At 51.6% G+C, this 26,816-nt stretch overlaps 9 protein-coding genes across 9 annotated transcripts; 5 read left to right on the top strand and 4 right to left on the bottom strand.

Annotated features, from left to right (window-relative positions):
- Positions 1–2,647: 2,647 nt before the first annotated feature.
- Positions 2,648–6,928, top strand: ASPVEDRAFT_29368 (PE repeat family protein; the record flags this gene model as incomplete). Its single annotated transcript, XM_040810214.1, has 4 exons — positions 2,648–2,782; positions 2,841–3,021; positions 3,076–4,803; positions 4,854–6,928. 4 exons carry the CDS (start codon positions 2,648–2,650, stop codon positions 6,926–6,928), a joined length of 4,119 nt encoding a protein of 1,372 aa, XP_040668582.1.
- A 1,336-nt stretch (positions 6,929–8,264) lies between these two features.
- On the top strand, positions 8,265–10,921 carry ASPVEDRAFT_84294 (uncharacterized protein; the record flags this gene model as incomplete). The annotated part of the gene is made up of 3 exons (XM_040817521.1): positions 8,265–9,296; positions 9,353–9,948; positions 10,003–10,921. 3 exons carry the CDS (start codon positions 8,265–8,267, stop codon positions 10,919–10,921), a joined length of 2,547 nt encoding a protein of 848 aa, XP_040668581.1.
- A 496-nt stretch (positions 10,922–11,417) lies between these two features.
- ASPVEDRAFT_42333 (uncharacterized protein) lies at positions 11,418–12,488 on the bottom strand. Its single transcript, XM_040812568.1, has 4 exons — positions 12,347–12,488; positions 11,955–12,276; positions 11,775–11,839; positions 11,418–11,702 (listed from the first exon to the last, which is right to left on the bottom strand). The coding sequence occupies exons 1-4, from the start codon at positions 12,458–12,460 to the stop codon at positions 11,607–11,609; spliced, it is 597 nt and encodes a 198-aa protein (XP_040668580.1). The 5' UTR covers positions 12,461–12,488; the 3' UTR covers positions 11,418–11,606.
- An 870-nt stretch (positions 12,489–13,358) lies between these two features.
- On the top strand, positions 13,359–14,743 carry ASPVEDRAFT_29365 (3-ketoacyl-coA thiolase peroxisomal A precursor; the record flags this gene model as incomplete). Its single annotated transcript, XM_040810213.1, has 3 exons — positions 13,359–13,368; positions 13,433–13,877; positions 13,945–14,743. The coding sequence occupies 3 exons, from the start codon at positions 13,359–13,361 to the stop codon at positions 14,741–14,743; spliced, it is 1,254 nt and encodes a 417-aa protein (XP_040668579.1).
- A 204-nt stretch (positions 14,744–14,947) lies between these two features.
- ASPVEDRAFT_131569 (uncharacterized protein) lies at positions 14,948–17,334 on the bottom strand (the record flags this gene model as incomplete). Its single annotated transcript, XM_040806829.1, has 7 exons — positions 14,948–15,118; positions 15,195–15,607; positions 15,674–15,749; positions 15,810–15,957; positions 16,444–16,778; positions 16,825–16,870; positions 16,928–17,334. The coding sequence occupies 7 exons, from the start codon at positions 17,332–17,334 to the stop codon at positions 14,948–14,950; spliced, it is 1,596 nt and encodes a 531-aa protein (XP_040668578.1).
- Positions 17,335–17,804: 470 nt separating this feature from the next.
- ASPVEDRAFT_42327 (hexadecenal dehydrogenase) lies at positions 17,805–20,354 on the top strand. Its single transcript, XM_040812567.1, has 5 exons — positions 17,805–18,191; positions 18,251–18,481; positions 18,541–19,340; positions 19,400–19,759; positions 20,034–20,354. The coding sequence occupies exons 1-5, from the start codon at positions 18,046–18,048 to the stop codon at positions 20,081–20,083; spliced, it is 1,587 nt and encodes a 528-aa protein (XP_040668577.1). The 5' UTR covers positions 17,805–18,045; the 3' UTR covers positions 20,084–20,354.
- Positions 20,355–20,802: 448 nt separating this feature from the next.
- On the bottom strand, positions 20,803–24,401 carry ASPVEDRAFT_53421 (putative SNF2 family helicase/ATPase; the record flags this gene model as incomplete). Its single annotated transcript, XM_040814791.1, has 5 exons — positions 20,803–20,901; positions 20,961–23,909; positions 23,969–24,112; positions 24,176–24,193; positions 24,285–24,401. 5 exons carry the CDS (start codon positions 24,399–24,401, stop codon positions 20,803–20,805), a joined length of 3,327 nt encoding a protein of 1,108 aa, XP_040668576.1.
- Positions 24,402–24,835: 434 nt separating this feature from the next.
- Positions 24,836–26,345, top strand: ASPVEDRAFT_42325 (uncharacterized protein). Its single transcript, XM_040812566.1, has one exon. It carries the CDS (start codon positions 25,146–25,148, stop codon positions 25,935–25,937), a length of 792 nt encoding a protein of 263 aa, XP_040668575.1. The 5' UTR covers positions 24,836–25,145; the 3' UTR covers positions 25,938–26,345.
- On the bottom strand, positions 26,076–26,720 carry ASPVEDRAFT_42324 (uncharacterized protein). The gene is made up of 2 exons (XM_040812565.1): positions 26,603–26,720; positions 26,076–26,511 (listed from the first exon to the last, which is right to left on the bottom strand). The coding sequence occupies exons 1-2, from the start codon at positions 26,706–26,708 to the stop codon at positions 26,330–26,332; spliced, it is 288 nt and encodes a 95-aa protein (XP_040668574.1). The 5' UTR covers positions 26,709–26,720; the 3' UTR covers positions 26,076–26,329.
- Between the last annotated feature and the right edge of the window lie 96 nt (positions 26,721–26,816).

The following is a 26,816-nucleotide window of genomic DNA, read 5'->3' as shown; positions in this document are numbered from 1 at the left end:
GGATTTTGATAGGAATGTGAGGAGGTGGGACACCAAATAAACAGAGGAATGCGGGTTTATCCACATTGAATTCAGATGAGCTATTTAACTATGCTATGGGGATTTCAACTTTGTCTTGAACCATTCATAGAATATTCGACCACATACAAAAGTATATATGGGCCACCAAACTAGGTTTCAATGTGTACGGTGAGTAACAAGTTGAGACTAGAAGTCAGGCTTGCAATTGGAATGTTCAAAGCCTCGAAGGTTTTCATTTAAAAGCTTACTTTGCTCTAGGTTTTGCTCAATTATGGAAAGCAATGCTTGGTTGTCGCGTCGGATGCCCAGCTAGAGACAGGTGCTACCTACTCTCTTCGATGATGCGTGCAATAGAGACTACGAACCCACAAGTATCTCGTGCATGGGTCAGGCTGATCCCGAGGCAATATAGAGGGCGGGAATATGGCAATAGTAAGGCACTGCTCACTGCGCATTCCTAAGTGCCCAGGTAGCCTCCGCCTTTAGTCCCATCTAATTCACAGCGTTGGCCATCACAGGGTAGAAGCTATGACACCGAGTACATAGAAAGGAAAAAGAGATCAGTTGATTTGACGCACCACATCAACAAAGATACGCGTCGACGAAACGAGGTCGAAGAGGCCTGTCTGATGTCATTGTGACCCGAATGCTGATGTTCAGGCCTTCCACGAACACGAATGCGTTGCTAAATCTCCATTGTTTCCGCCTGTTGGCATTGGAGTCTCCTCTCAGACAGCTAACAAGTCGATCAGAAGTGATGGGCACCCAGAGGGCTAACGTGGAAAGTGCATGGTATTCGCCTCCGCAATGCGTGTCCGCCAAAATCCCCTATCTATGCATGGAGTATGTATGGAATGCAACAGGACGGAAGGAGCAAAGGCCCTAAAGCCAAGAGCTTCTCTCAGGGTTCTTGGGCCGAGTCCTAAAATTAATTATGACGAGGGTCTCCAATGCACCAGATAGTTTGCATGCAGATGCCAGAGACGACCACTGACCGGCTGCCATGACAGCGAGTCTCGCCTCACTTTGTGCGAGGGTGCCACTGCGGATTTCCTCCTTGACAACCTCGGTCGATATCGAGGCCATCTCATCGTCTGCGTGGAAGTGTTGTAACGCTGATCGGATTGGGTCCAATTTCCACTTCACAATGTGCCTGAAAGCTGAGTAAGAGTCTCAGCGCAGACCGCAGAGTGAGTCATCAGTCGCTTGGCTGTCCACGGCTCTGAGAAAGTCGGTGGGCGGTGGTCGGTGTGGTTGTGGATGAGAGAGTGGGCACTGGAGATGGCCGGTGGTGCTGTGATCGACGTGGGGCGGTGATTTGTTCCAAGATTGCTCTCCATCTTCTTTCCACGCCCCAAGCACAACTCCAGGCCGGAAAATAATCATCAGTTTGCATCCCGCTGTCTCTGCTGGTGCTGCGCTAACTTCAACGCCATGATTCCGGGTAATATTCGTCCCAATTTGAGACTCTCCCGGTGAAGGCCTGGTGCTAGCTCCACGCACCCCTGCTGCTGGCCAGCCACCGGGAAATCGCCTGTCGCTCGCCGAAACAGGTGTTGTTGGGCAGATATCATTGTCGGTGGAGATTAATTAACACAGCATCAATGTTGACAGATGCAAAAATTATCGATTGCAAGGCTTAGGAGTTAGGAGTCGAGGGGTCCGACTGTCCTCCCATTGCTGGTCTTCCCACCCCTCGTCGGCGAATTGTCCCGGCTGTGTCAGGTACAGGAGTATGAACCGGCTTGACAGGATCAATCCATCTGCAATTGATCCGCGGTTCAAGGTTTGCGACAGGGCAATCTTTGTCGGGTCTGACTCGTGACTTTCAAACTGTCAACACCGCGTAACCAGCTGTTGGCCCAGCCCCTCTTGATGGCGGACTCGAAAAAGCAAGAGGCAGGTGCCCAAGTCAACTCAAGACAATCGTAGCAACACAAAGCGGTGCACCCCCACTAAGACCACGCACACCGTGCCCAATATCGCCGTATCACCGCAGTGAAGCCAACCCCTCGGCCACTATTTTTCCTACTGCAGGCCTTCATGCAGGCTAATGCCCACTGGTTTTTCCCCAATTGCACTTTGTGGGAATGCTCCCAAATAGCGGGGCCATTATCCTCTTTCTCAATCGGCCCACGGCGCCATGGGCCTGCGAGACGTGGCCCAATGAGACCAAATGCCGTTGGGTAGTTCGTCGATGACATCCTCAGTCTCAAGCCCAAATCTCGGCGATTCGGGGGGTGATTCCCAAACAACTGGGTGCTAAACGAACTGCGATACGTCGCCTCGCGTTGGTTGTCAAAGGGACCTCACTGCAGTTGGCGGATAGACGGGACTCCCGCTCCTTTTAGTTCCTCTCGGTCCACTAGCTACATGGGCAATCTGTCGAACCCTGCTATCCAATATCTTTTTGCTCTCACATCCCAATTCTCATCTGTCTCGTCGCCTCATATTTTTCCTTTTTGCAATTGACTCCTCATCCCAGTACCCGAGCAACCCCCCCTGAATCGACGATTGCACAAGCGTCTGTGATCTGACGTCTCATTGATTTATTATCTTCGCATTTTAACCCCCAGCCCATCCGAACCTATCATATTTTTAGAGGTTCGCGCCTGACCTCTTTGCGATGGCAAAAAAGAAGAACAATAAGAAGAAGAGCAGTAACGCCAAAGGAAGGGCCCCGATAAGTGACGACAATCCAGAGGTTTCCACTCCCGCGGCCGACCCGGCGGAAACCGAGGAAAATGGCGTCCCCGATCCAGTATGCACAGCTCCCCACGTATAATTATCACTCTTTTGGGGGTGAATTTCGTTATCAGACTTTCGACCGTTCTACGGCTCAGTTTTCATACCATCCTGTATCTGCGGATATTCTGACGACTGATAATCAGGACAACAAGACGGAGTCTCCCGAAGCTGAGAAGGAACAGGCCCCGGAAGGCACTCAAAAAGATGAACCAAGTAGTTCTACGGACGATGCTCCATCGACAGAAGCAGCCGGTACGTATTAGATCGCTTTTATCGGCCCTAGTTTAGTATACTAATATTATACAGCTGAATCGGGTGCAACAACGCCTCCTGATACGGTAGAAGAGCCCAAAGCCGAGGGCACAGAACCCTCTGAGGCAGACAAGCCGGCAGACTCTCCAGAATCTGGCGAAGAAAAGCCAGAAACGAATTCAACAGAGGAAGCAGCGCCAGCTCCAGCTGAAACGGGCGAACAGGCAGAGCCAGCCGCTTCTGAGCCTGCTGAGACGCCAGCCGGAGAACCTGCTGAAGCAGAGGCTACCCCCGCTGAACCTACCGCCGAAGAGGCACCTGCTGAGGAGAGCCCGGCGCCAGAACCTAGCGAAGAGAAGCCAGCCGACGCTCCAGCTGAAGAGGCCGAAAAGCCTGCTGCCGAAACGAGCGAACCGGAAGCCCCTCCCACAGAGTCTACTCCAGAAACGGAGACACCAGCCCCGGCAGAAGAGGCAACAACAGAGCCCGCCGCCGAAACAGCACCAGCAGACACATCCGCAGCAGAACCAGCTGATCAGGATCCTCCAACATCCGGCGAGGGGGAAAAGACTACGCCAGAAGTGACGGAGGAAGCGTCAGCGCCAGCAGCAGAGGCAACCGAGGAGCCAGCGGTAGAAGAACCTGCTCCCGAGCCACCAGCAGAAGAAGCTAAGCTTGGAAATTCAAAGAAAAAGAAGAAAGATAAGAAGAAGAAAAAGGGCCAACAAGCGGCTGCTGCTGCTGTTGATGAGGAGCCTGTCCCGGCAAAAGAGGAGGATACTCCAGCAGAGCCTCCGGCAGCTCCTGCTGAAGAACCTGCGCCTGAGGAACCTACTCCTACGAAGGAGGAAGATACCCCAGTGGAACCTTCAGCAGCCCCTGCCGAAGAGCCTGTTCCTGAAGAGCCTGCGCCTGAACAAGCTGCACCTGAAGAACCTGCACCTGAAGAGCCTACGCCTGAGGAATCTACAGCGGAGCCTCCAGCAGCTCCTGTCGGGGAACCTGCGCCTGAGGCGCCAGCTATAGTCGAGGAAACGAAGCCAGCTGAAGAAGCGAGCGAGGATAAGGCCGTTGAACAACCGGCTGAGTCTCCCGAGGAGCCAGCCCCTGCGGTGGTGCCCAGCGAAGAGGAGACCAAGCCTGCAAATTCAAAGCAGAAGAAGAAGGACAAGAAGAAGAAGAAGAAGGGCCAACAGGCTGCTGCTGCCGCTCCCGCTGAGGATCCCACCCCTGAGCCACCAGCTCCGGCTGAGGAGCTGAGCGAGGACAAGGCTGTCGAACCGCCGGCTGAGGTTCCTGAGGAACCCACTGAACAAGATACGCCGGCTGCAGAGCCAGTCGAGGAGCCAGCTGCTCCAGAACCCGTTGCAGAAGAGCCGGCCGCGGTAGAAGATGAGGCTCCCGCCGACGCACCAAGTGAAGAATCTGCACCGCCCGCAGACCCAGTCGACGAGGAGGCTAAGGCTGAGCCTGAAACCGCTGCTGCCCCAGAACCTAGTGAGCCAGCTGAAGAATCAAAGCCTAAGGAGACGGTGGAGCAACCCGCGCCAGAGGCCCCCAAGGCTGAGGAAGCAGTGGCGGAACCTGCAGAACAGCCAACTGAAGAGCCGGTCCAGGAACCGATCCAAGAAGATCAACCTGCCGCAGCAACGGACGAAGCGCCAGCAGCTGAACCGGCCCCTGAGGTAGTAGAAGAATCGCCAGCAGAGCATGCAGAGACAGAACCCGCCGACAAAACTAGTGAGCAACTCCCCGACAGACCCACCGAAGGAACCACCGACGGTACATACCAATCTGACGACAAAATGGACAACATGCTGACAATACTATAGAAGACGATTTCCCTGAGTGTGATCCTGAGGCAGGATTTGATAAGGTCGAGGCAGAGAAGGAAGCAGCTGCGCAGCAAGCGGAAAAGGACGCCGAACTTGAAGCAGAAGAGGCTTCCCGGAAAGCAGATGCGCTGATTGACTTTGACGAAGCCCCAGAGTCACCTATTGAAAAACAGGCCGAAGAACCTGCAGCAGCCCCCGAAGCGGAGCCAAAGCCAGTCGAGACCGCGCCGGTAGAGCCTGAGGTGACTGAGGAGCCGGCCGCTGAAACTGCACCGGCCGAGGAAGCTAAGGTCGAGGAAGTGGCAGCCGAACCCGTTGATGAAACAGCGAGGAGTGTTGAGCCCGTCGAAACCGAAGCTCCGGCCGAAGCAGCGGAACCTGAGGCTGCTCCCGAAGTAGCCCCAGAGCCGATCGTCGCGGAGGAGCCTGTAGCAGAGCCTGCGCCAGAAGAGCCTGCTCCAGCAGAACCAGCACCGGAAGAAGCTCCAGCAGTAGAGCCTGAAGCCCCCGCGGCGCATAGTGAAACTATTGTGGAGACTCCTGGACCAGCAGTGGAGGAACCGGCGCCCGCAGAAGAGACCCCCGAGCCAGCTGCACCTGTTGAAGCGGAACCCGTGACAGAGGCTCCCAAGGAAAAGCCAGTTGAGGAGCCAGCCCTAGCTGAGCCCGTGGTGGTTGAAGAAGCAGAGCCGGAACCTGAGGCTACCAGAGAGGTGCCCGACGAAGGCCCTGTAGAAGAGCCTCCAGTTGTAGCTCCTGCTGAGGAGCCTCCAGTTGAAGAACCACCGGTCGTGGAGGAACCTGCCGCAGCGCCTGCAGTTGTTGAATCTCCAGCTGAAGAGCCAGTCGCTGAGCCAGCTCCAGCGGTTGAAGAGACTGCTCCGCCTGCTCCGCCAGTACCAGTTGAGGACTTCCTTGTTGAAGATGCACCTAGGGATATAGACGTTTCGGAGATTCCAGCCAACGATCCGGTCCCTGTTCCAGCTGACATCGTTGAGGCGGTGCCTAGAGCACCAGCCGATGAGCCCACTGCGGAGCCTGTCAACGAGCGTGGACGAGGTTTCAACGAAACGTATACTTTTGATCGGGAGCCGTCGCCCGGGACACTATTGGTTCCCGAGACTTCAGCCGAAGTTGGTGGGGGTGCAACGCCGGGAGACCGGTTCGCTCATGCTGCTGCAGAAGTCCACGAGCGTTCACGGCGAAGAAGAAGACGATCACACGTAGCTGACACTCGCGATGATCGTGACGACCGACGACCTTCAAAGAGCTCTTCAGAAGGGCGTTCCCGACATGCACCTACGGTGGCTACTGCCCCAGCTCCAGCTCCAGCTCCAGCTCCACAGAGGATGGCCAGTAACAAGCTGAGCCAGAGGTGGTTAATGGCTCTGGACGAGTCGAGGAGGCAGTATGAGGAAAAATCGAGAAGGGAGTTGAAGCGACTCCATCGGATTGATGCGGACCGAGAAAAAGGCGAACGATCGAAGCGAATTGAGCGATCTAGTAGCACTCGAGAGCGGGAATCCGAACCCAGGAAGTCCAGCCAAAGAAGCTCCGGCAGCCGTGATGGTGACCGCACTACTGCGGGCTCTTCGTCAAGACACTCGCAGTCGACTGTTCCTAAGCCCCGGACCTTCTTGAAATACAACCCTTCCGATGAGGAGGTGTCGAGCAATAACCCCCTTCCCAAAGTCGACGCCACCAAGGCAATGGCCAACGTTGTCGACCAGCCGCGTAGGCGCTCGTCCACCAGTCATTCCCACGGCAGCTATTCTCACGGTCAGCGTCATTTGACTGAAGGAAGAGGCTCCATGGAGCGGTCGAGTGGGACGCGCCGCAGGGAGGAAGACCCAGCTCGGGCGGAAGCACGAAAGGCTCGAAGACAGTCCGAGGCAGTTATCGAAGCGCCAGAACAGATTGAGCATCAGGAAGAAGCTCCCAGATCTTCTAGAGGCGACCCTGAGCCCGAGCGTCGACGTCGTCACCGTCGCAGACGTGAACCAACTCCGCCACCACCCAGTGCAGCTACGAGACTCAAGGGCATGATCAAGGCAGCTATCACTGCACACTGACTTACTAACATTCAAACTATGCATTATTAACTTTCTACCACCCCCACTTTTATCTTTCTTTCCTTCTTTTTACCGCCTTTTTAGACCTTGCATTTCGGTTTGGGTTGGCGATGGCTATTAGAGCTGCATCGCAGAAAGCATTTGCATGGAGCGATACTCAAGATTTAAGATTCATGACGATCATGACAATAGGAAATGTGCATATCCGGTGTCCTGCATTTGCGTTACATTTATGAAGATTATTTGTTTTTTTTTGTTTTTTTTTTTTGTGACATGTTTACAGTGTTTTGTCTATCAGGATGTATCATCACTCAGATTGCCTATGACATACGAGAATATATTCTTATCCAGTGCTGGCAATAGTCAGACATTGGCCAACGAGCTCTTCCCCGCAATCAAAGCACGGTCTAGATCTTGAGAGTGCAGAGTAAGGCATCAATGCAGAAGAACTTGTGTTCTCCAAGACCAGAGCTGTAGATTCCCACCAGATCCTCCAATACAACTTCATTTTGGGAGTTTCCGTAGAAACTTGGCTATTGTTGGTACTGCTCATGCCCCATGGCCAGGTATTTCACAAATTGCTTTTTTTTTTTGCCTTCCGGACTGATGAATCTCTTCAGCAACTGCAGAGTCACCGGGGATCATTTTCGCTGGCATGGCGCTGCATTATATCATGTTGCCCGCTTCAAGCGACAGGACGAACAGCGATGAACCAACCCCGCCATCGTGTTACGATTGACCCGCTATTGGAGTCGAGCGATGGCCGAGTGACTGGAATATTGATCGATTATTCGATGGGATAAAGTTAGGCTGGACCGTTGATGGCCATCCCCGGCAGCTAGAGGTGTTGCCCCCAGCAACCTCCACGCCCGCATTGTGTTTACCTCCTCCGCTTCGCTCAGTCCACCCACGTCGCAGCTAGCTTTGCAGTGGCGTCGGCAGATTGGCTCAGGCAACGGACGAAGATCACTCTTGTTGTCCTCCTTCGACTTTTTGGAAGGCTTCAAATTCCCTTGTTGCCCGCTCACGGCTCCCTGCGGTAACTGCTCTTTCTCCTGCTTGGCCCCCAACGCTGCATTCCTCTGCTTTTGCTTTTGCTCAATGTTCAATGTCTTTTGCATCTAAACTTGCGTCTTGTTCTGCATTTGTTTGAGTCTTTTTGTTCCTTCTACTTCTTCTTCTACTTCACCTTGAACTTCTTTTGCATCTTTTTCTTCGTTGTGTCCGCACCAGCCCTTGTTATTGAATTGGCTCATTGTAAGTGAATCTACCGGTCCACTACAACTGGAATTCAGATGCTAATGTTTACTCCTCAAGGTCAAGAGCGACATAGGTCATGGCTCCAACCACGCAGGCGCCGGCCATTTTCGAAGACGCGCCTCGTTCTCCGACCAAACCCTCCGTCCTTCGAGCCCTCCTAGGCCATAGAAGAAACCAATCTGCCGATGATACGGCGTCGACGAAGCTACCAACAAGTCGGACAACAGGGTCATTTGTCTCACCAGCAGATCGCCAATATGCCCCCGTGAATCAACGACCGCTGGGAGAGATTGTCCCCAACCATGACGTACCTGATAGCGGAGCGTTCTACCCCGGATCTCCCAGCAAGATCGGGAATGGCGGACTCCACAAGAAGACAAAGAGCGCTGTGTCTCTCAAGTCTCTCAAAACATACATGGAGCGCAAGCCAGAGAAGCCCTCCGAAGACCCGAGCAACAAACCGAAGAAGGCAAAGTCCACCAACAGTTTTACGGCTATCTTGAAGCGATCCCAGCACGGGCGCAAAAGCGACGAAGTCAAGGACGTCCGGGACAAAGAAAATCGAAGCCCTACTGATCCTGCGGACAATTTACCGTCCCCCATCTGGACCCAGTATGCGACGCCGACGCCATCAGTCCGCGATGAACCCTCGCCAGCACACAGCAACAGGCGGAGAACCTTGCAAGAGGAGGTCTCGCTCTACACGCCAAAGGGCTACAGTCCTGCTCAGCAGCGGAACTTCTATGACTATCACCAACCATCCCTGACAAGTCGAACCAGCGCAAAGCCTCGCCCGAAATCGGATTACTTTGCAGGGGGGAGCAAGATGAGGGATCTTTTGGGGCCTTTCCAAGGTATTTCCTCGAGTAAACAGTCCCTCGTCGATCTGCAGCCGGAATCGCCTTCAGTCAAGTCGGAATACAGAAGACGCAGGGGCCTCTCAACTCCTGATGCTCGCCCTGAGACAGAGTTGAAGTCTGAGGGAAGCCCGAAGAAATCCTCACGTGTGCAAGAGGTGATCTCAGCCTTCAATGCAAAGGAGCGTGAAGTTGAGCTGCACAAGCGCCTCAACGCTAAGGACCTTGAGAGCGAATTCGAGAAGCTCCTGGTTAGTATACCCATGATGTCCCTAACGGCTCGGATTTCAGACTAACTGAGATGCAGGATGCGAGAAACATTCCTCACAACATGAGGGACAAGATGCGATCCCTGGATACAAATATCAAAGCTGATTTCATCCAAAAGGACAAGCTCGAGAGCACTACACCGCACAGTGCTAGTGCGAGTAGCTGCACAAACGAAGGTTCGAGCCGTCGGGGCCGTGGAAATGAAAAGAAGGAGGGCCACGACAGCTATGACAGCAAGGGATCTCGCTCGCGGTCCAGAAGTCGAGGATTCACCTTCAGGGGCAACTCATCGTCGCCTTCCAAGAAGCCACGTCCAGAGAGCGGCAGCTCTCACCGACGCCCGAAGTCTGCTGATTTTACCGCCCCTAACGGGTTGTCTAAGATATTGACACCCAATGCATCCACAACGTCGCTCGCAGCCACAGCTCACCGCGACACCGCCACTGACCCATCGGATTTTGTTCACTATCTCAAAGAGATTCAGAAGCCCGAGATCATCGAAGTTGGGAAAATACACAAGCTTCGAATTCTGCTCCGTAATGAGACGATTAGTTGGGTTGATGATTTCATTGCTGAGGGGGGTATGGATGAGATAGTACAGCTTGTCTATCGAATCATGAAAGTTGAGTGGAGGTATGTGTATACCTTTTGGAATATCTAGAAAAGCAGTTGCTAATACATCAACAGGGAAGAACATGAAGACAACCTCCTCCACGAAACATTGCTGTGCCTAAAGGCTCTCTGCACAACGTCTGTAGCTCTGCAGCGCCTGACCGACATTGAGGCAGAACTCTTCCCAGCCCTGCTCAGTATGCTTTTCGACAAGGAAAAGAAGGGGCCCAGCGAGTTCACTACTCGTGGCATCATCATCAACTTAATTTTCACCCAGCTCTCAACAGCAGTGTCCACTGAGGATGCAGCAGCTCGTACTTCGCGCATCCTTTCGTACCTAAAAGACCCGCCGGAGGAAAACCAGACCCTATCCTTCATCGCGAACATTTACCAATCGCGTCCTTACCGGGTATGGTGCAAGGAAATATCTAACGTGACCAAGGAGGTGTTCTGGATCTTCTTGCACCATCTCAATGTGATTCCAGTTGTGGAATCGGACAAGGCCTCCTTTGAAAGCTACCGCGAGCGCCACTTCCCTGCTCCTCGCCCCCCTGTTCCTGCTGCGCCTTATGTAGGCGGAGTAGAGTGGGACGCAACTAATTACCTTGCTGCTCATATTGATCTAGTCAATGGCCTCATAGCGTCCTTGCCCACAGTGGATGAGCGAAACCAACTTCGAAATGAACTCCGCGCCTCGGGCTTTGAGAAGGTGATGGGTGGCACTCTGAGAACTTGCAAAGAGAAATTCTATTCCTCCGTGCACGATTGTCTCAGAACATGGATCTCTGCCGCTGTGGAAGACAAATGGCCGCACCTAGTAGTTCGCGAAGGACCTCCTAGGCAGGACGCCGGATCGCCGACTAAGTCTCCCCTCAAAAGCCCTAAGAAGGGCGGATTGGACGACAAGCCTCCAAAGCTCGACCTAGCTCTTGATGTCCCTCCTGCTAGCAACCTGGCGCCGCAGCAAAGTGTCCAGATTGGGAACTGGCTCTGAGCTAGCTACTCTGTATCCTCTCGGGTAATGATGCTATCATTACGGCTCTCCTCACCATCATCATTTACATCTATCATCCATCCATTCAGGGGGCGTTTCAGCATTATCTCTTCCTTTTATTATCCTTCACCCTGTCTATCCATGTCCTTTTTGGCCGCTCAGAATGTTATTTGGGTACGACATCTCACTCATCTCGGAAGCGGCGTTGGCATTTTGGCGTTTTTGAGTGCATCTATGTTCTTTCTTTTCTCTCTTCCGTTTTCCGTTCCGGCCATGGCGAAATGACTCTTATGAAGTAACGGGGCGCCTATTTTGCTCTCTCCCTCTCTTTCTATTTATTTCTCTCCTCAGGCTCACACTCTTGAACAGACATTATGACTTTTGATATGACGTTTCTCGGTATTGCGCTAAGCTGCGTTGCGTTGCATGTGTCTCGCTAGACTGAATTGTTCGCCCATGACTTACTTAGCTTATTGGTTTGTTGTACGTAGTTGGTAAGGTTGCACAGTGTATGGATTCAGTAAATAGTTAACAGTTTGTTAATATGAGGAATTTGACCTTGTAGTCTTTACTTAGGGCATCATAATCTGAACAGAAGTATGTATAATATACAGAGCAGAGTATACTGCTACCAATGCTAAACGCGAGGGATATATGCACCAAGTTCAATAAGTATCTCAGAACCTCACTCCCGCGTCGACTCCTCAGAACGTCTCATGGACGCTTGAGACGGGGGAGCCGAGAATGCCCCCTTCAAGGTACCGAAGATATATTCGCGGAACTGTAGATTAAGCCCGTTAGACAACCAACCACATCCCACGCAAAGGGAAGTAAAATGAAACGGTATACATACCTCCTCGATCGGCTTCCCACCTCTCTCATCCCACTCCATGAACAATAGGGCGTAGACAATGACGACTGTTGCGTAGTGCATATGTTAGCAAAGCCAGCCACATACAAGCGTTTGAGGATATACTCGCTCGCACCGAAGCGACGAGGGTACTAGCAGTGTCCAAGGAATAACAATACATACACCCTATAGTGCCCCACTGCACCAACTTGGTCGCCTTAGTCCACGTCGGGCGCGCATATTTGAGCGCCGAGCGCCGTCGGTATTTGCGCTCAAGTCGGAACTGGTGTTTCGGGGATAGTTTCGACATATCTGGAGGCCATTGGCGCTTTGGCTTGTAGGGGCTGTAGTATTCGCCGTCGTTGTCGGGGAACTCGGAGTCCGGTTCGGTGGGTGGTGGTGTGGACTGGGGTGTTGAAGAGAGGCGGAAGGGGGATTTGGAGTTTGAGATCGTAGGCGTGTGCGAGAAGGGTCTGTAGATGGGTGGTGTTTGCGGGTTGGGGTTCTGGTATGGCCGTGGTTAGTTTAATGGTGGTTGGCTTGTCGGGTCGGCGCGAGAGGGCCGATGAACGTACAAATGCGGAGCGCAGATGCGGTTGGAGTCTGCTGGTGATGGCGAAAGGGGAGCATGATGGACTTGGTCGCACTGCTGGGGCAGCAAATACCGGGATTGTTGGTAGCCTGCGCATTGTTGGGGCTGTTGAATGATAAGAAACGGTTGGAAGTATTGACTGAGTTGGTGGAGTTTATTTTTCGGAAGACCACACCGAGCTAGCCTGTTACGTCAGCCACCGCAGTGCAGCAACGCTTCTTGTATAGATCCTGTTCTAGATTCATGGCATGGCTTTGGTTTTAAAATATTGCTTTTTTCAGGCATGACTAGGACATAATAAATGATCCAAACTCGCGAGCTCCTACAGCTGTTTCGCGCAGCTATATAATGCAAAGAAGGACACTTCCGAACACTTGCTCAGGTTTCGAGTTTAGAGACAGCACTGGAGCCAAATCTGGGATATCTTTTACGAGACCGTATGTACAAGTCGTGTTTGATGAAAGCATGCCCAGCTGTAGAATAGGATACATGAGTGTTGCGAAACCGATCCAGCCGATGTAGCATTTATCGATAACAAGGCATAATGCGGGTTCAAGAGCAACGGCATATACAGACTCGGCACCTCATCAAGGTGATGTCAGGAGGCCAAAATCGGGACTCGAGCATGACCGACAGCGACCAGATTCAAGCCAGTCCCGAAGAGGACTCTCCCCCGAGAGGCGCAGAATCTCGGAGACTCCAGATGATCAGCTTCATCTTCACATGAATTCCTCGCTTCATCTGAGATCTCGTGACTTTCAATGCCGGAACAACAATGATCCATAGACCTCGGCATTTTCACAGGATGGATACATAATCACTCCAGCAGACCCAGGGACCACAAGCCACTTGGTTGGCTTCTTCTCGATTATAAAAAAGGACCTCTGCCTGTGTTTGACATCCCCTTTTATCTTATTCTATCTCCTGGTGGTCTCTTTGCATTGCATCTTCTCTTGCATATTCCCCTTCCTACATCCATATAATTTGACGTCATCATGTCTGGTGGTAAGCTTTATTCTTATCTCTCAGTCTGGATGGCTGGTGCTAACCCTGGACTTTCTGTTTCCAGCTCAGCAGCGTTTAACTCAGGTGGCTTCCCACATCGGAGCCCCCAAGGGATCTTCCGCGATCACAGACAAGAACCCCGATGATATCGTCGTAACATGCGCTCTCCGCAGCGCTCTCACCAAGGGCGGCAAGGGTGGTTTCAAGGACACCGCTGCCGCTGATATCCTCGCTGGTGTTTTCAAGGGTGTGATTGACCGCAGCGGTATTGACCCCAACCTTGTCGAGGATATCTCAGTCGGTACCGTCCTTGCCCCCGGTGGTGGTGCTACGGAGTTCCGTGCTGCCGCCCTCGTGGCTGGCTTCCCTGAATCCACAGCCGTCAAGGGTCTGAACCGTCAGTGCTCTAGCGGTCTTCAGGCTATTGTGGATATTGCCAATGCTATCAAGGGTGGCATGATCGATGTTGGTATCGGTGCTGGTGTTGAGAGCATGTCTTCTCAGTATGGGTAAGTTTAGCACGTTTAGGTCCGCCATTATTGAAACGACCAGATGGCTAACTTTGATATGTTATAGCCCCGGTGCCGTCACCGAGTTCTCTGACCTGCTTGAGAACCACGAAGAGTCCGCCAACTGCAAGGTCCCCATGGGTGTTCTATCCGAGAACATGGCCAAGGACCGCAACATTACCCGCGCCTCCCAGGACGCCTTCGCTGCCTCTTCATACCAGAAGGCCGTCAAGGCCCAAAAGGCCGGTCTGTTCAACGAGGAGATCCTCCCTCTGGATGTCAAGTGGACCGACCCCAAGACCGAGGAGGAGAAGACCATCACCGTCAAGGCCGACGACGGCATCCGCGAGGGCATCACCGCCGAATCTCTCGGCAAGATCCGCCCTGCCTTCGCCAAGGACGGTTCCATTCACGCCGGTAACGCCTCTCAGATCTCTGACGGTGCCGCTGCCGTGCTCCTCATGAAGCGCTCCACCGCTGAGCGCCTCGGCCAGAAGATCATTGGCAAGTTCGTCACCGCCAGCGTTGTCGGTGTCAAGCCCCTGCTCATGGGTGTTGGTCCCTGGAAGGCTATCCCCGTTGCTCTCCAGAAGGCTGGCATCAGCAAGGACGACGTCGACATCTACGAGATCAACGAGGCCTTCGCTTCTCAGTGTGTCTGGTGTGCCAACGAGCTCGGACTGCCCCAGGAGAAGATCAACCCCAAGGGTGGTGCCATCGCATTCGGTCACCCGCTCGGCTGCACGGGTGCGCGCCAGATCAGCACGCTGCTGACGGAGCTGAAGCGCACGGACAAGAAGATCGGTGTTACCAGTATGTGCGTTGGTACTGGTATGGGTATGGCTGCTGTCTGGGTCAGGGAGTAAAAAATGAGCTGGCATCATTCATTAGATTTCCTGTTATTTAATGCTTCTTTTTGTCATGCAGCGATGATATAGTGTATATTGCGGTTGTATGTATGTATTGTATGTTATGTGAAGATATTCGTTTCGTCAGATCTATGCCTGTAGATAAGATATAAACTGTCAATATAGTACTCGCAAATCAAGCTTGCGCACTGCCTGCCTGAATTAACCTCGGAATTTCTTAAAAGCATCCTGAACGCTGGACCCCTGCTCAACGGCCTCCTTCACCTTATCATCCATCGCAATAAGCTTCGGCATAGTCTCAAGGACCTGGTCGAGCAAGTCGCGCGGAATAGCAACGACGCCCTCCAAGGGGTCACAGAAAATAATATCACCCTGCAGAGAAGTTCAATCAGCTAACCCGGCCAAACCACAAGAGAGAGAAAAGAAAGAAAAGAAAAGGAAGATATACCGGCTCAACATCCACGCCCCCAACATCAATCTTCACATTCCTCAGACCGGCCTTCGCCTCCGCCCCAGTGCCCACCGTGGACGTCCCCTTGGCCCAAACCGGCAAATTAGCAGCATGGATCTCAGAGAGGTCGCGAATGCGCCCATTCACAACGACGCCCTGAATGCCGAGACTCTTCATGCGCACGGCCATGATCCCGCCGACGACGGCGCAGTGCTGGCCGGCTGGCTGTTCGATCAGCACGATTGTGCCGGGCTCGGTGCAGTCGACCCAGTGCTTTCCTGCGGGGAAAGTGTTGGGCTCCGGTGTGGATTCTGGCGGGCTAGAGGATTTGGGTATGAATTTTATGGTTGAGGCTGGGGCGATGATTTTGGGTGTTATGGTGTTGCGGCCGATTGTGGGGGAGAAGGGAGCTGCCAGTTTCTATTAGCCTGACTACTAATCGTGGTATAGATGGAGTAATGGAAATAAAGGCTTACTGAAGTCAGCTAGATGGCCAGCCCGCGGGGCCGATCCCGGGGTGGGTTTCTGGAGTTTGAGGAGGGCGTCTGATACCTATTGAGAGAGAGGCAAAGTTAGTCTGCGATCTGGGGTTGATTGAAGACTATATCATACATCACAGGCAGAGTAGTTTCGGAGGGTGTCCAGCTTTGCTTGAATGGAGGTCGACATGGCGCGCGATGCGGGGAAAGCGGGGGAAGAAAAGGGCAAATATTTGAAGAGATATCGGCAAGTGATAGTTGGACGAAGACGATACAGAGATCTAGAAAGGAGATGAGCCGGTTCCATCAGGTACTGGACAAGAGTGAGGTTTCAATTGAAGAAGAGAGAGAGTGGTTGTAGATCGCAGGCTGCTGGTATACTTGAACTCCTCGAATAGCCGAGGATCGGACGGCTGGAATGGGCGTGTTCCAGACACATCCCGTCATCGGTTTGATAAACATCTTTCCACAGTACACTGTATAAATCTAATACATAGCTGCCTTTGCAACCCTCGCATTGTATTGCAATTGAAATGTGCCCCCTGGCCAGATCTATTTTATGCCGCTATAAGAACTCCGCCGCATGTGAAGTGGATTACCTCAACTCAGACCCTAGACCCTGGATCCCTGCGGCTTCATGATCCAAGAGTTTGATTCCAAACCACTTCTCGAGAGCGCTCACTCTATCCTCTTCGTTCTGTAGGTCCTGTAAAACCTCCGTCTTCCCATTAGTCCGCCTCTTCACTGCTTTCCCAGCCATAATGTACAACCCTTCAATATCGCCCTCCGCCGCGTCAAGAATATGCCGAACTGTGACAACCCTCTGCGTAAACCAGCTACTCGGCAGCTTGTTGGTCGCGAAATTCAGCACGGCAAAATCCTGCGGTAAGAACTCGACCTCAGAAAATGCGTACAGCGGCGCCCAACTGCTTTCCGGATCAAATCTGACTTGATAGATCCAGAACTTTTGGCTTTTATCCACTGCTTCTGGGAGAGCCTCTTTAACTAATCGCATATCTGTTGGAGCAATGTTGACTGCAGTGGTATTTTCTTCGAGTGGCAAAGGTCTGGTTGGCACGTTGTTGCCAAAGCCCACGTCGACCTTGGGGTGTTAGTTGACTTCTCCACCTCAGGCATTTATTACATACCATATATTTCTTGTCTTCGACTGTGACTATAATCACCATATGTCCTCTACGGAATTGTTAGCAGTGAGAAACGGCTGTGTTGTGCGGGTGAGGGGAAACATACAAAGAACCATATCGAGCATCAGGCCCGGCATTCTTAGGATCTGCTGCTGCACTCGATACTCTCCCCGCGGAAGGGTAAACCTGGTAGCCAAGCGACAGGAGAACAACATAGAACAAGTTGGTATTCTCCATGCAATACCCATCCAGGCGGCGAACAACCAGCTTCTCAAACACCGCAGATTGGTGGGTAGAGATGCTGTGATGCTGTGAATAGTGGATGGCCGAATTGCCCCATGGGATTGAACCTAGATGGCGGCGCTGAAGCTCTGCCAAAGCAGCCAGGGCATTCTCTTGGATAGACTGGTGAAGTTGCTGCAGCCGGGCGAGTCCTGTTCCGCCGGCGGAGTTCGCGTATCCGATGCGTTGCAGGTAGGCTTCTAGTTGGTCTGGGGTATATCGGGGCGCCATTGTATATACGAGGATATGAGATATGTGCAATATATGCTGGCAACAATAGTATATAGAATTAATTTTTTTTTGCAGTGTGCCTGGCTGTCAGTTGAATTTGCGGGGCACTTATAGGCCAGTGAGTACTCCAGTGCCGTCCACTCCGGATGCCACGTTTGTTGCGGATACGAGACCCAGAGGGCTGGAACGACGTCAGTCATCCATCAGTCATCTGGATTTATCATCGTGGACCATTTCTCATCAGAACGGGGGTTGGGGAGGGAGCATAGGAATTATTCCGTTGTATATTATTATTAACTTAGATGCAGAGAAAGAATGGAAGCAATGCACTCCGCATTGCGATCCTGCAGAGCTGATCTTCCCCAGGATTGGTTCCTCCGGCATCGCAGGAACTTTGTTAGCAAATGCCCATTATTCCGTATTATAAATCGCAATACAATAGTTAATTAAAGTTACCTAGGTCCACTTACCTCAGCTGCACTCTTGGGGCAGTTCTTGCGAGGCAGCGGCCACAGCCAATCAGCGAGCGCGTCCCCGGGCCTCGGCCAGTCGAGCTCCCAAGAGGGGAAGTCCAGCTCTGTGCATGTGCCGCTCCAATGGCCCTGAAGAGTGATATGCGCTGCTCTCCTCGACTCCCTCTCCTTGTCCAACCCTCATCTGCCAGGGACACAAGGCCGCCTTCAGAATTACTCCTCCATCGATTCCATCACAATGGGTGCCACCGACATCCCCGAGCTGCAGTACACCCCGATCGACGAGATCCAGGAACGGGTCGCTCGCGTGAAGAAGACATTTTTGGAGCACAAGACCAGAGATGTCGAGTTTAGGCTTGTCCAGCTGCGAAAGCTCTACTGGGCGTGAGTTTCTCCGCTCTCCTCCGGTCGCCGCCTAGCTGACCCCAACACCCTTTCGATAGTATCAAGGACCACGAGCAGCAAATAGTTGAAGCCCTCCGCCTCGACCTCGGAAGGCCCCGGTTCGAGTCCGAAGTTGCTGAGAGCGTTTGGTTGGAAAATGACATCGTATTCATCTCAAAGCATCTTCACAAATGGGTGAAGGATGAGAAGGCCGATGACATCGACCTTGCCTTCAAGTTCATGAACCCCAAGATCCGCAAGGACCCTCTTGGTACCGTTCTGGTTATTGGGTGCGATAAGCTTCTCTCCTGGTTGCGCATTTGTCCCCCGTTCTAATTGCATCCCATAGTGCCTTCAACTTCCCCTTCCAGTTGACTCTTGGTCCTGTCCTCGGTGCCATCGCCGCCGGAAACACTGTCGTGATCAAACCAAGTGAGAATGCTCCCAGGAGCGCGGTTGTGATGCAGAAGATTATCGAGGCCTCGCTCGACCCATCCTGCTACGCCTTCGTCCAGGGTGCCATCCCCGAGACCCAGGCTCTGCTCGCAGAGAGATGGGACAAGATCTTCTTCACCGGTGGTGCCACCGTTGGCCGTATCATCGCAAAGGCAGCTGCTCCCCACTTGACCCCCGTGGTTCTGGAGTTGGGTGGTATCAACCCTGCCATTGTCACCAAGTCTGCAAACCCTAGGCTAGTCGCGCGAAGAATGCTCTGGGGCAAGCTTATGAATGCCGGTCAGGTTTGCACGTCTCAGAACTACTTGCTCGTTGACAGGACTCTCGTGCCCGCTGTGGTCGATGAGTTCAAGAAGGCGTACAAGGAATTCTATCCTCGCGGAGCCAAGGCCTCTCCGGATTACGCTCGCATTGTCAACGAAGGCGCCTTCCATCGCCTGAAGGGGATGATCGATAACTCTCAGGGCAAGATCCTTATGGGTGGTACCATGGATGAGAAGGAACTCTTCATTGAGCCTACCGTTGTCCAGGTCGAGTCTCCCGACGACTCCATGCTCGTTCAAGAGAGCTTCGGTCCTCTCATCCCCATTCTTCCCGTTGACAACCTTGACGAGGCCGTCAACATTGCAAACAACATCCAAAGCACACCCCTAGGCCTCTACCCGTTTGGCTCCAAGGCTGACACCGAGAGAAGTATGTTTCCAATAGATAACTCTTCTGTTGATATGCGTATTTAACCAACTCCCTACCAGTCCTTTCTATGACCCGCTCCGGTGGTGTCTCCGTCAACGACGCTGCTCTGCACATCCCCACCCTTCCATTCGGTGGTGTTGGCGAAAGCGGCTACGGTGCGTACCGCGGCCGCACCAGCTTCGATGTCTTTGTGCACCGTCGCACAATCACAAGCAGCCCAGGTTGGCTCGAGTCTATCCTAGCTATCCGGTACCCGCCGTACGCCGGAAAGTTGAACAAGTTCAAGGCAGCCAGTGTCCAGACTCCTGACTTTGACCGCTCCGGCCGTAAGATCCGCTTCGGCTTGCTTCGTTTCATCCTCACACTCGGCGGGGGATCAGCTAAAGCCGGCGCTGGCCGTGCTGCTGTTGTTGCTGCTGGTGAGTGAATCGACGCTTCCTGGCTCCTTTTCCTGCATCTTTCTTTTCTTTTTCTGGTATACCTTTTCTTGGCCCGTTATTTTCATATACTATACGTTTGTAATATCTGCCATATTCACAAATACCCCCTTTTTTTCATTTTCCACCTTTGAACAAAGACCGAATCACCATCCTACCTAGTTAATATTAATCTTTCTATCTCCCTATCCATTTTTCCTTACTTATAATTCCGTTTGATTCATGGATATATACTCACCTTTCTCTTCCATTTCAGTGGCCTATCTCGTCATCAAGATCCTCGAATACCGGAGCTCAAAGCTCTAGACTAATTAGGATACCAAATTGGATGGAATATGTACACTCTCGCTCTTATCACCATTGATTGCTCTTTGCCCCTTTTTGAATAAGTGAAATAATACGTATTTATGCCTGAAACACCACTTCTTGAATTGTCTTATACTTTACGCCCCAGACGGTCAATGTATACTCTTAATAGTTTGGTCTTATATATAGCCTATGGATCTTGACTCTATATTTCTGGGTCGAGGGTTCGGATGTTTATATTACTGAAATGGAACACGTCCTCAGATTACGTACATACTCCCAGGATAGGGTTTTGTAATGTCTATTGCTTTTCCCTAAGTAGGGAACCGTGCAACGGTAACTATCGAGAAAGAAGAGAAGAAAAATGAAGCATACATGATTAGAATAAACCAGGGAAGAAAAGGAGTAAAGTAGAACAAAAAACAAAAGCAAGCACCCAAGTAGTAACCAGTAGCACCTGCATCTAACCTTAGCCAACGCCGCAACCCGATAGTATAGAAGACATGTAGTTAGTACATTAGTACTAAAAGTACTGTGTTGGTTGGCACTAAACAGGCCGACAAGACCACCGTTCAGTCCAGGACAGGACATCCAGTGCTGCTCTTTCTCCCTTCTAAAAAAAAACTGAGAGGACTTCCGCCAAAATCACCATACAATAGTACACAATAGATGGATATTATGTTATCTCAATAAAGTGACCGTATTTGCTGATCAACGCTTCACTTCTTCCGGCCTCTTGATTTAGGTGCTGTTGAGGAGGCCCGCGATGTGGAAGCTGAGTTTGCCTTGCTGCCTTTAACAGCTTTGACTTGCTTGTTCTGTTGGTTTCCCGTGTTAGTGATGACGTCTAGGGCGGGGATATAGGAAGTTAACTTACCACTGCGCCCTTGGTCTTCTTCTTTGCCGGTGCTTCGTCTTCATTTTCCACTTCTTCGTCGTCACGGTCACGGCCACGGCCGTTTGCCTTGCCGCTGTCCGGCTCGAACTCCTTGGCGACTGTGTTCAGTAACGTGGTACAGCGGCGACCGATCTCAACTGGCGTTCGGCTAAGGAAGAACCAATCGAAGCGGAAGAGCGGTGATTCGCGGATCTCATCGCGAATCTTGTCGTACAAGCCTTCGCCGTCGACGCCGTACTTATCAAGCATCACGAGTAGGAAACGGTCCTCCTCTTCCGTGTAGACCTTTTTGTTGGTAGTCGAGACGGTGTAATTGATCTTGAGTTGCTGAATCGGCACACGGTACATCTCCATCTTCTTCCGGAGCATCTTACGCTGGTGACCCATTTTTCGGAGCTTCTCCTCACCCTGGTCGATGACTCGGAGATACTTGGGGTAATCCTGGATCTCAGTGTACCGCTTCCAGAACACCTCTGCGTACTCTTCAATTTCTTCTGGCTCCTTGCTGTCAACCTCAGTCGCAATACCGACGTAGTCCGTGCGGCCAAATTTGGCGGACCCGTTGACGAATTGTTGGAAATCACGGCGGTTCCAGTTTGAGAAGCCTTCCTCTGACATCTGAGATTTCTTTGCTGATTCCTCTTCCGTTAAGGGCACGGCGTTATCAATCTCCTGCTGCTCCAGATCACGTTCGGCTTCACGCTCGCTGAGTTCCTCCTCTGGGCCTTCAGGAATAGGAGCCTTGTAGCCAATTTCCTTGTGAAAATAGGCGGTCTCCTTCTCCTGAAGCTCCTGAAGGCCGGGTGGGAAAAATTGCCAGTCATGAATGGTAATCTGCTTCGGTGCCCGGGGAACCTTGGGTTTGGGATCTGCCGTGCGTCCACCGGTAGCAAGAGCCTGACGATAGTACTTGTCGATGGAATAAAATTGCTCCTTCCTCTCACGTTTCGCGGGGTTGATCCAGTTAATTCCAATATCCTTCTTCTTGTCGGTGAAATCCTTTCCATTCCATTCGTATGCACTTTCCGAGCTGAATTTTTGTAGATCGTCGATACCCAGCTTCTCGTATTTCTTGCTTAGCTCCGCCGTTCGTTCTTCACCTTTACGCAGAATTGCATCAATATCGTCGTCGGAGAGCCCCTTACCCTCAGCAATTGTCTTCGTCCCACTCTCATTGCCGAAAATTTCGGCAGCGCCGTGTTGAATCATGCCTAGCAACTCTTCCTTGGAAGCAGCGTTCTTCGCTTGTTGCTGGGCACGTCCTTGTTGGATGACAAGCTGATCCAAGCGCAGCTTTTGTGCTGCACGTTCCAAGACCCTCTCTTCAATGGCCGATTCAGTGATAAACCTGTACACAACCACCTGCTTCGTCTGTCCGATACGGTGAGCACGGTCCATTGCCTGTAAATCAGCCTGGGGGTTCCAATCACTGTCGTAAAGAACAACAATATCCGCACTCGTCAAGTTGATACCCAGCCCTCCAGCTCGCGTGGTTAGAAGAAAGATGAATTTCTCGGAATCGGGTTTGTTATAGTCATCAATCGCGGCAATTCGATCCTCGTGGGCTGTAGTTCCGTCAATGCGGCAATAATTGTACTCTCGGAACACGCAGTAATCTTCCAAAATATCCAGAACACGACTCATTTGTGAGAAAATGAGGACTCTGCTTCCCTGAGCCTGCATACGAGTAAGAAGTTTGTCAAGAATGACCATCTTCCCGGCATTATCCACAAGATGTTCGTCGGTCGTATACGGGGGACCTGGCTCGGCGCCTTCGAAGAGGTAGGGGTGGTTGCAACATTTTCGCAATTGCATGACGATGTTCAGCAGACGTGTCTTCGACTCTCGCTTTCCAGCGGCACCATTGACAGCATCAATATCTTTCTCAAGAATTTTCTGATACCATTTTACCTGCATGTTAGACATGGGCACATATAGGTTAACTTCCTTCTTCGGGAGCAGACTCTTCTCTACGTCGCTCTTCACACGACGAAGCAAAAAGGGCCGTAAAACGCGGTGAAGTTGTTGCACAACGGTATCCTGGTCCGCATCCTGGTTCGAGAACCATTGGTCAAAGGCCTCTGAATCACCAAAGACATCCGGCAGCAAGAAATTGAGAAGAGCCCATAGTTCGTGAAGGTTGTTCTGAAGCGGGGTACCAGTAATGAGGAGACGATTTCGGGAATTGAAAACGCGAATTATCTGGGCGAGCGACGATTCTTCGTTCTTAATTCGGTGTGCTTCGTCAATGATGATATACTCCCAGGCAAACTTCTTCAGATGTGACTTTTCTCGGAGAACCATTTCGTAACTGGTAATGCAGACATCGAAGTCTTCGTCCAGAAGTCTCTCGTTGATCAACTTGTGACGCTCCTCCTTGTCTCCTTGTAATACAAGGACATTGACTTCGGGAGTCCACTTGTGAAATTCTCGCTTCCAGTTATCTAGAGTGGATTTAGGAACTGCGACAAGATGAGGCCCAGTAATGTCGCAAAAATGCCGGAGATATCCGATGAACGAAATCGTCTGAAGGGTTTTGCCTAGACCCATCTCATCTGCCAAAATCCCTGAAATTCCGTTCTCATGCAAAGAAACGAGCCAGTTCAATCCAGCAACTTGGTAATCACGCATTTCGCCCTGAACGTATGGTGGTGACTCTCGGAAAATTGTGTTGGTCTGACCACCACTCCTCTCATCTTTCAAAAGTTCAGCATCTTCCTCCTGTTCCGTCCGTCGTCTCCGATCGCCGCCTGCACCTCCTGACCTCGAGGAGCCCTTCCGCTTCGCCTTTGCTTCTTCTTCGGCATTCTGCTTGTCAATTTCACCCATGATTTCTTTGATACGGGGGTTAGGATTCGTTTCGATAAAATGACGGAAAAGATCTGTGAGCCCAAGGAGGTAGCGGAATCTCCGAATCGAGTCATCTTCCTGTAGTCGAAGTGTTAAAAAGGACGGCATTGTTTCAAACTGGTATATATATTGCGAACCTTATTCTCGTTCAAGGAGCCGTGTTTCTTGCCAAACATGTTTTTTCTCATCTGGAAAGCCTCAGATCTCCGCATTCGACCATCCAATGGAACTGCGTCGCCTGCAATACTGCTTGCAGTTGTGTTCGGGTTTGTATCCGAGTCCTGGCGAATACCGAGTTAGTTGATGTGGGACAGAATATTGGGTAAGTCGCGGCAGGTGTTTACCGTGTAGTCTGGTGTATCCTGGTATCCCTTGAACAAGTCAGCAGGGATTTGGAAAGAATTTATGGGGGAAAATATAGTTTCGAGGGAATAGTGGTTTTTCGCAACCTACCGTCATCTTCGCGTCCAAAGGGTCCACGGGCACCGAGGTCGGCTCTTCATTTGGATCTGTCATAGGAGTATCTGCCTGAGAAGGCGGATCGGAGGCTGCGACTGGTGCGGGCGCCATAGTTGTCGGCTGCGCAGCGTGCGCAAGGCGTTATGATTATTTCAAAGTTGGGTGCGTGAGAGGTGTATCTGAATAGCTTGGCCTCGCCGGAAGTATGTATCTTAGGTATGGAACGGACAAGTAGGGTTCGGAGAGTTAAGATGAGGGATTGAGATCTGGAATTCAAAGGCCATACAAAGGGAGCCCGGAGCGCTGACCAAGCCCAAGACGAACGTGAATGACGACGATGGCGGGAGGCTTGGGTGAAAGAACGGAGGACGAGAGTCGCGCTGGGATGGCAAATAATAATGGAATTTCGTTGAACACAGCGGTCGCGACGCGCTCATTGGACGGGAGGCACGCGGTAAGTGCTTATGTCAGAGCTGAGTCATTCCGTACGGAAGACAAGTTTCCCCGCGGTGGGTCACGTTACCATGACAAAGGGCCGGCGCAGAAAGAAACCGAACTTGGTTCCCAAGATCTCATCAGATACACATCGCTTTTGTCTTGGTCTATAGTCTTTTTGTGACACAGAGATTTCCGTTTGTTTCAAGCTTTCTCTGTACCATTATATTCCCTACCAGCTCCTCAAACGACCTTTGTCTATTTCGGCGTTAAACCGCTTATTCGCCTCCCCGATTACGACTCTCTCACCCCTCCTGCCGTAACTCGGTACCGAGAAATAAAAGAGAAAAAAATTCCCACTCGAAATAAACAACAAAGCCACCACCAAACACAGCTGCTTTCATAGCAGCTAGAACCGCCATGGACTCCATGAGGTCTCTCAACACCTCATTACCAAGCTCGACACCCCGCCCACAACCCCCGGAGCAGCTCCTTCAACAATTCAAAACAGCTGCCCTTTCGGTCACCAACCTCTACAAGAATGCTGTGTACGCAGAATCACAAGCCAGGCAGGCTGGATACCAAGAAGCTATTGAAGACCTGCTGCATTTTCTCGACCGAGAGAACCTCGGGTTAACTGATGGAGAGGGTTGGCGGGTTCGACAGTGGGCTACGGAACGGAGCGATGGCCTAGCTCATACGAGTGACGACGATGAGACCGAGAAGAGAACTAGGGGCGCTACCCCTGCTGTACCACGTAAGGAAGCATCTGAGCCAGAAGCCCCTCGACAGGTTTCGAAGTCCACGTCACCCCACCGGGAAGAACAAGCCGCACCGCAGCAACCACCCTCGACACCCGCTGCCCAACCCTCCGAACCCGCTACTTTCGACCGAGCTCCTGTTTTCACCTTCTCTGCTGGCCCGACTTTCCCGCAAGTTCAGGAGCAAGATATGGACATGCACAACTCGGACAGCTCATCGCCATCACCGCAGAGTGAGACAGCGCCAGCAGTCCCGCTCCTTGCACGGAACTCTCGCCAGCAAAACCGCCACGGTAATCTGTCTCGCCCAAGCCCTCGAAGCTCAACGCGCGATTCTCCCGTCGGAATAGGCTCAAAACGAAAACATAATTTCCCCGACTTTTTTGACATAGCTGGGATGAACAATAACCGAGATATATTTGGAGGCGGCAAACGTGGTCGTTTTACCTAGAGCTACAACTTCTCCCACGCCGGGTTGAACTTCGATACGCCAGAGTTACGCAGCGGTTGTTATACTGATTGTCACGGAGCATATAGTAGGAGTATTGCATCATGCATGTTTTTTTATTACTCTCACATTTATATTCCTTTGGGAACTCTGATTCTCATGTGTCCTTTTATATTTTTTTTTGTGACTTTGGGGCTATACGCATTACACGTTATAGAGTCTATCCGATATGGTGATACCCGATAATCTTTTTTTTTAACTCTCTTTTTTTCACTCTTGGGTCTGGTGACGCTTGATTATACTTTCCTGCACATAATCATATACTATACATCATCCGTACCGGAAACTCTCGAAATAGTAAAGTTATACATTCATTGAACCGTCGTATTGGTATATCAATTAAAAGCCCGCCAAACGCCCACGCCAACCAGAGCTGCAGAAATAGTCGCGATCCCCAATCGGCGAGAGCCCATCTTGTACTTTGTTGCACTCCGCATGATTGACTGCTCTTGTTTTTGTAAGTTGGACATGCCCGTATAGTAGCTGTAGACTCCGAGTCCGATAAATGCAGCGGAACCTAGAATAGAAGAATGAGCTTTCCGTGACGAATATTCCGCAACTAGCACCGGGGCAGATGTTGTAGCTCGTCGATAGGTCGAGGCACTGACCTGTGGCTCTGCAAGTGAAGCAGTCTTCAAACTCCTCATATGCTATTGGAGGTTTCGCCTTCGAGGACTGTACATCAGAGGCATTGTTTTCTGTGGGAGACGCCATAGTCCAAAAATATGGTCAGAATATATTTACTTGTCGGGTGTTTCTTCAGATGCGACAAGAAACAACCCGCGAGGCGGTGACTGGCGGCAGAATAAACGATGAGTTCAT

The sequence above is a fragment of the Aspergillus versicolor genome (assembly GCF_001890125.1).
Source record: "Aspergillus versicolor CBS 583.65 unplaced genomic scaffold ASPVEscaffold_5, whole genome shotgun sequence".
NCBI lineage: Eukaryota > Fungi > Ascomycota > Eurotiomycetes > Eurotiales > Aspergillaceae > Aspergillus > Aspergillus versicolor.
Note: the sequence above shows the minus strand (reverse complement) of the source record. Positions and strands in the feature narration are given on the sequence as shown.

Coding starts and splice junctions, on each gene's coding strand:
- ASPVEDRAFT_42333 (XM_040812568.1), bottom strand. CDS start 12,460: ATGCGCAGGCTACCAACAATCCCGGTATTTGCTGCCCCAGCAGTGCGA. Junction 12,277..12,346: donor CGCATCTGCGCTCCGCATTT/GTACGTTCATCG, acceptor CGGCCATACCAG/AACCCCAACCCGCAAACACC. Junction 11,840..11,954: donor GCAGTGGGGCACTATAGGGT/GTATGTATTGTT, acceptor ACTACGCAACAG/TCGTCATTGTCTACGCCCTA.
- ASPVEDRAFT_42327 (XM_040812567.1), top strand. CDS start 18,046: ATGGGTGCCACCGACATCCCCGAGCTGCAGTACACCCCGATCGACGAG. Junction 18,192..18,250: donor CTGCGAAAGCTCTACTGGGC/GTGAGTTTCTCC, acceptor CCCTTTCGATAG/TATCAAGGACCACGAGCAGC. Junction 18,482..18,540: donor GGTACCGTTCTGGTTATTGG/GTGCGATAAGCT, acceptor TGCATCCCATAG/TGCCTTCAACTTCCCCTTCC.
- ASPVEDRAFT_42325 (XM_040812566.1), top strand. CDS start 25,146: ATGGACTCCATGAGGTCTCTCAACACCTCATTACCAAGCTCGACACCC.
- ASPVEDRAFT_42324 (XM_040812565.1), bottom strand. CDS start 26,708: ATGGCGTCTCCCACAGAAAACAATGCCTCTGATGTACAGTCCTCGAAG. Junction 26,512..26,602: donor CTTCACTTGCAGAGCCACAG/GTCAGTGCCTCG, acceptor CTTCTATTCTAG/GTTCCGCTGCATTTATCGGA.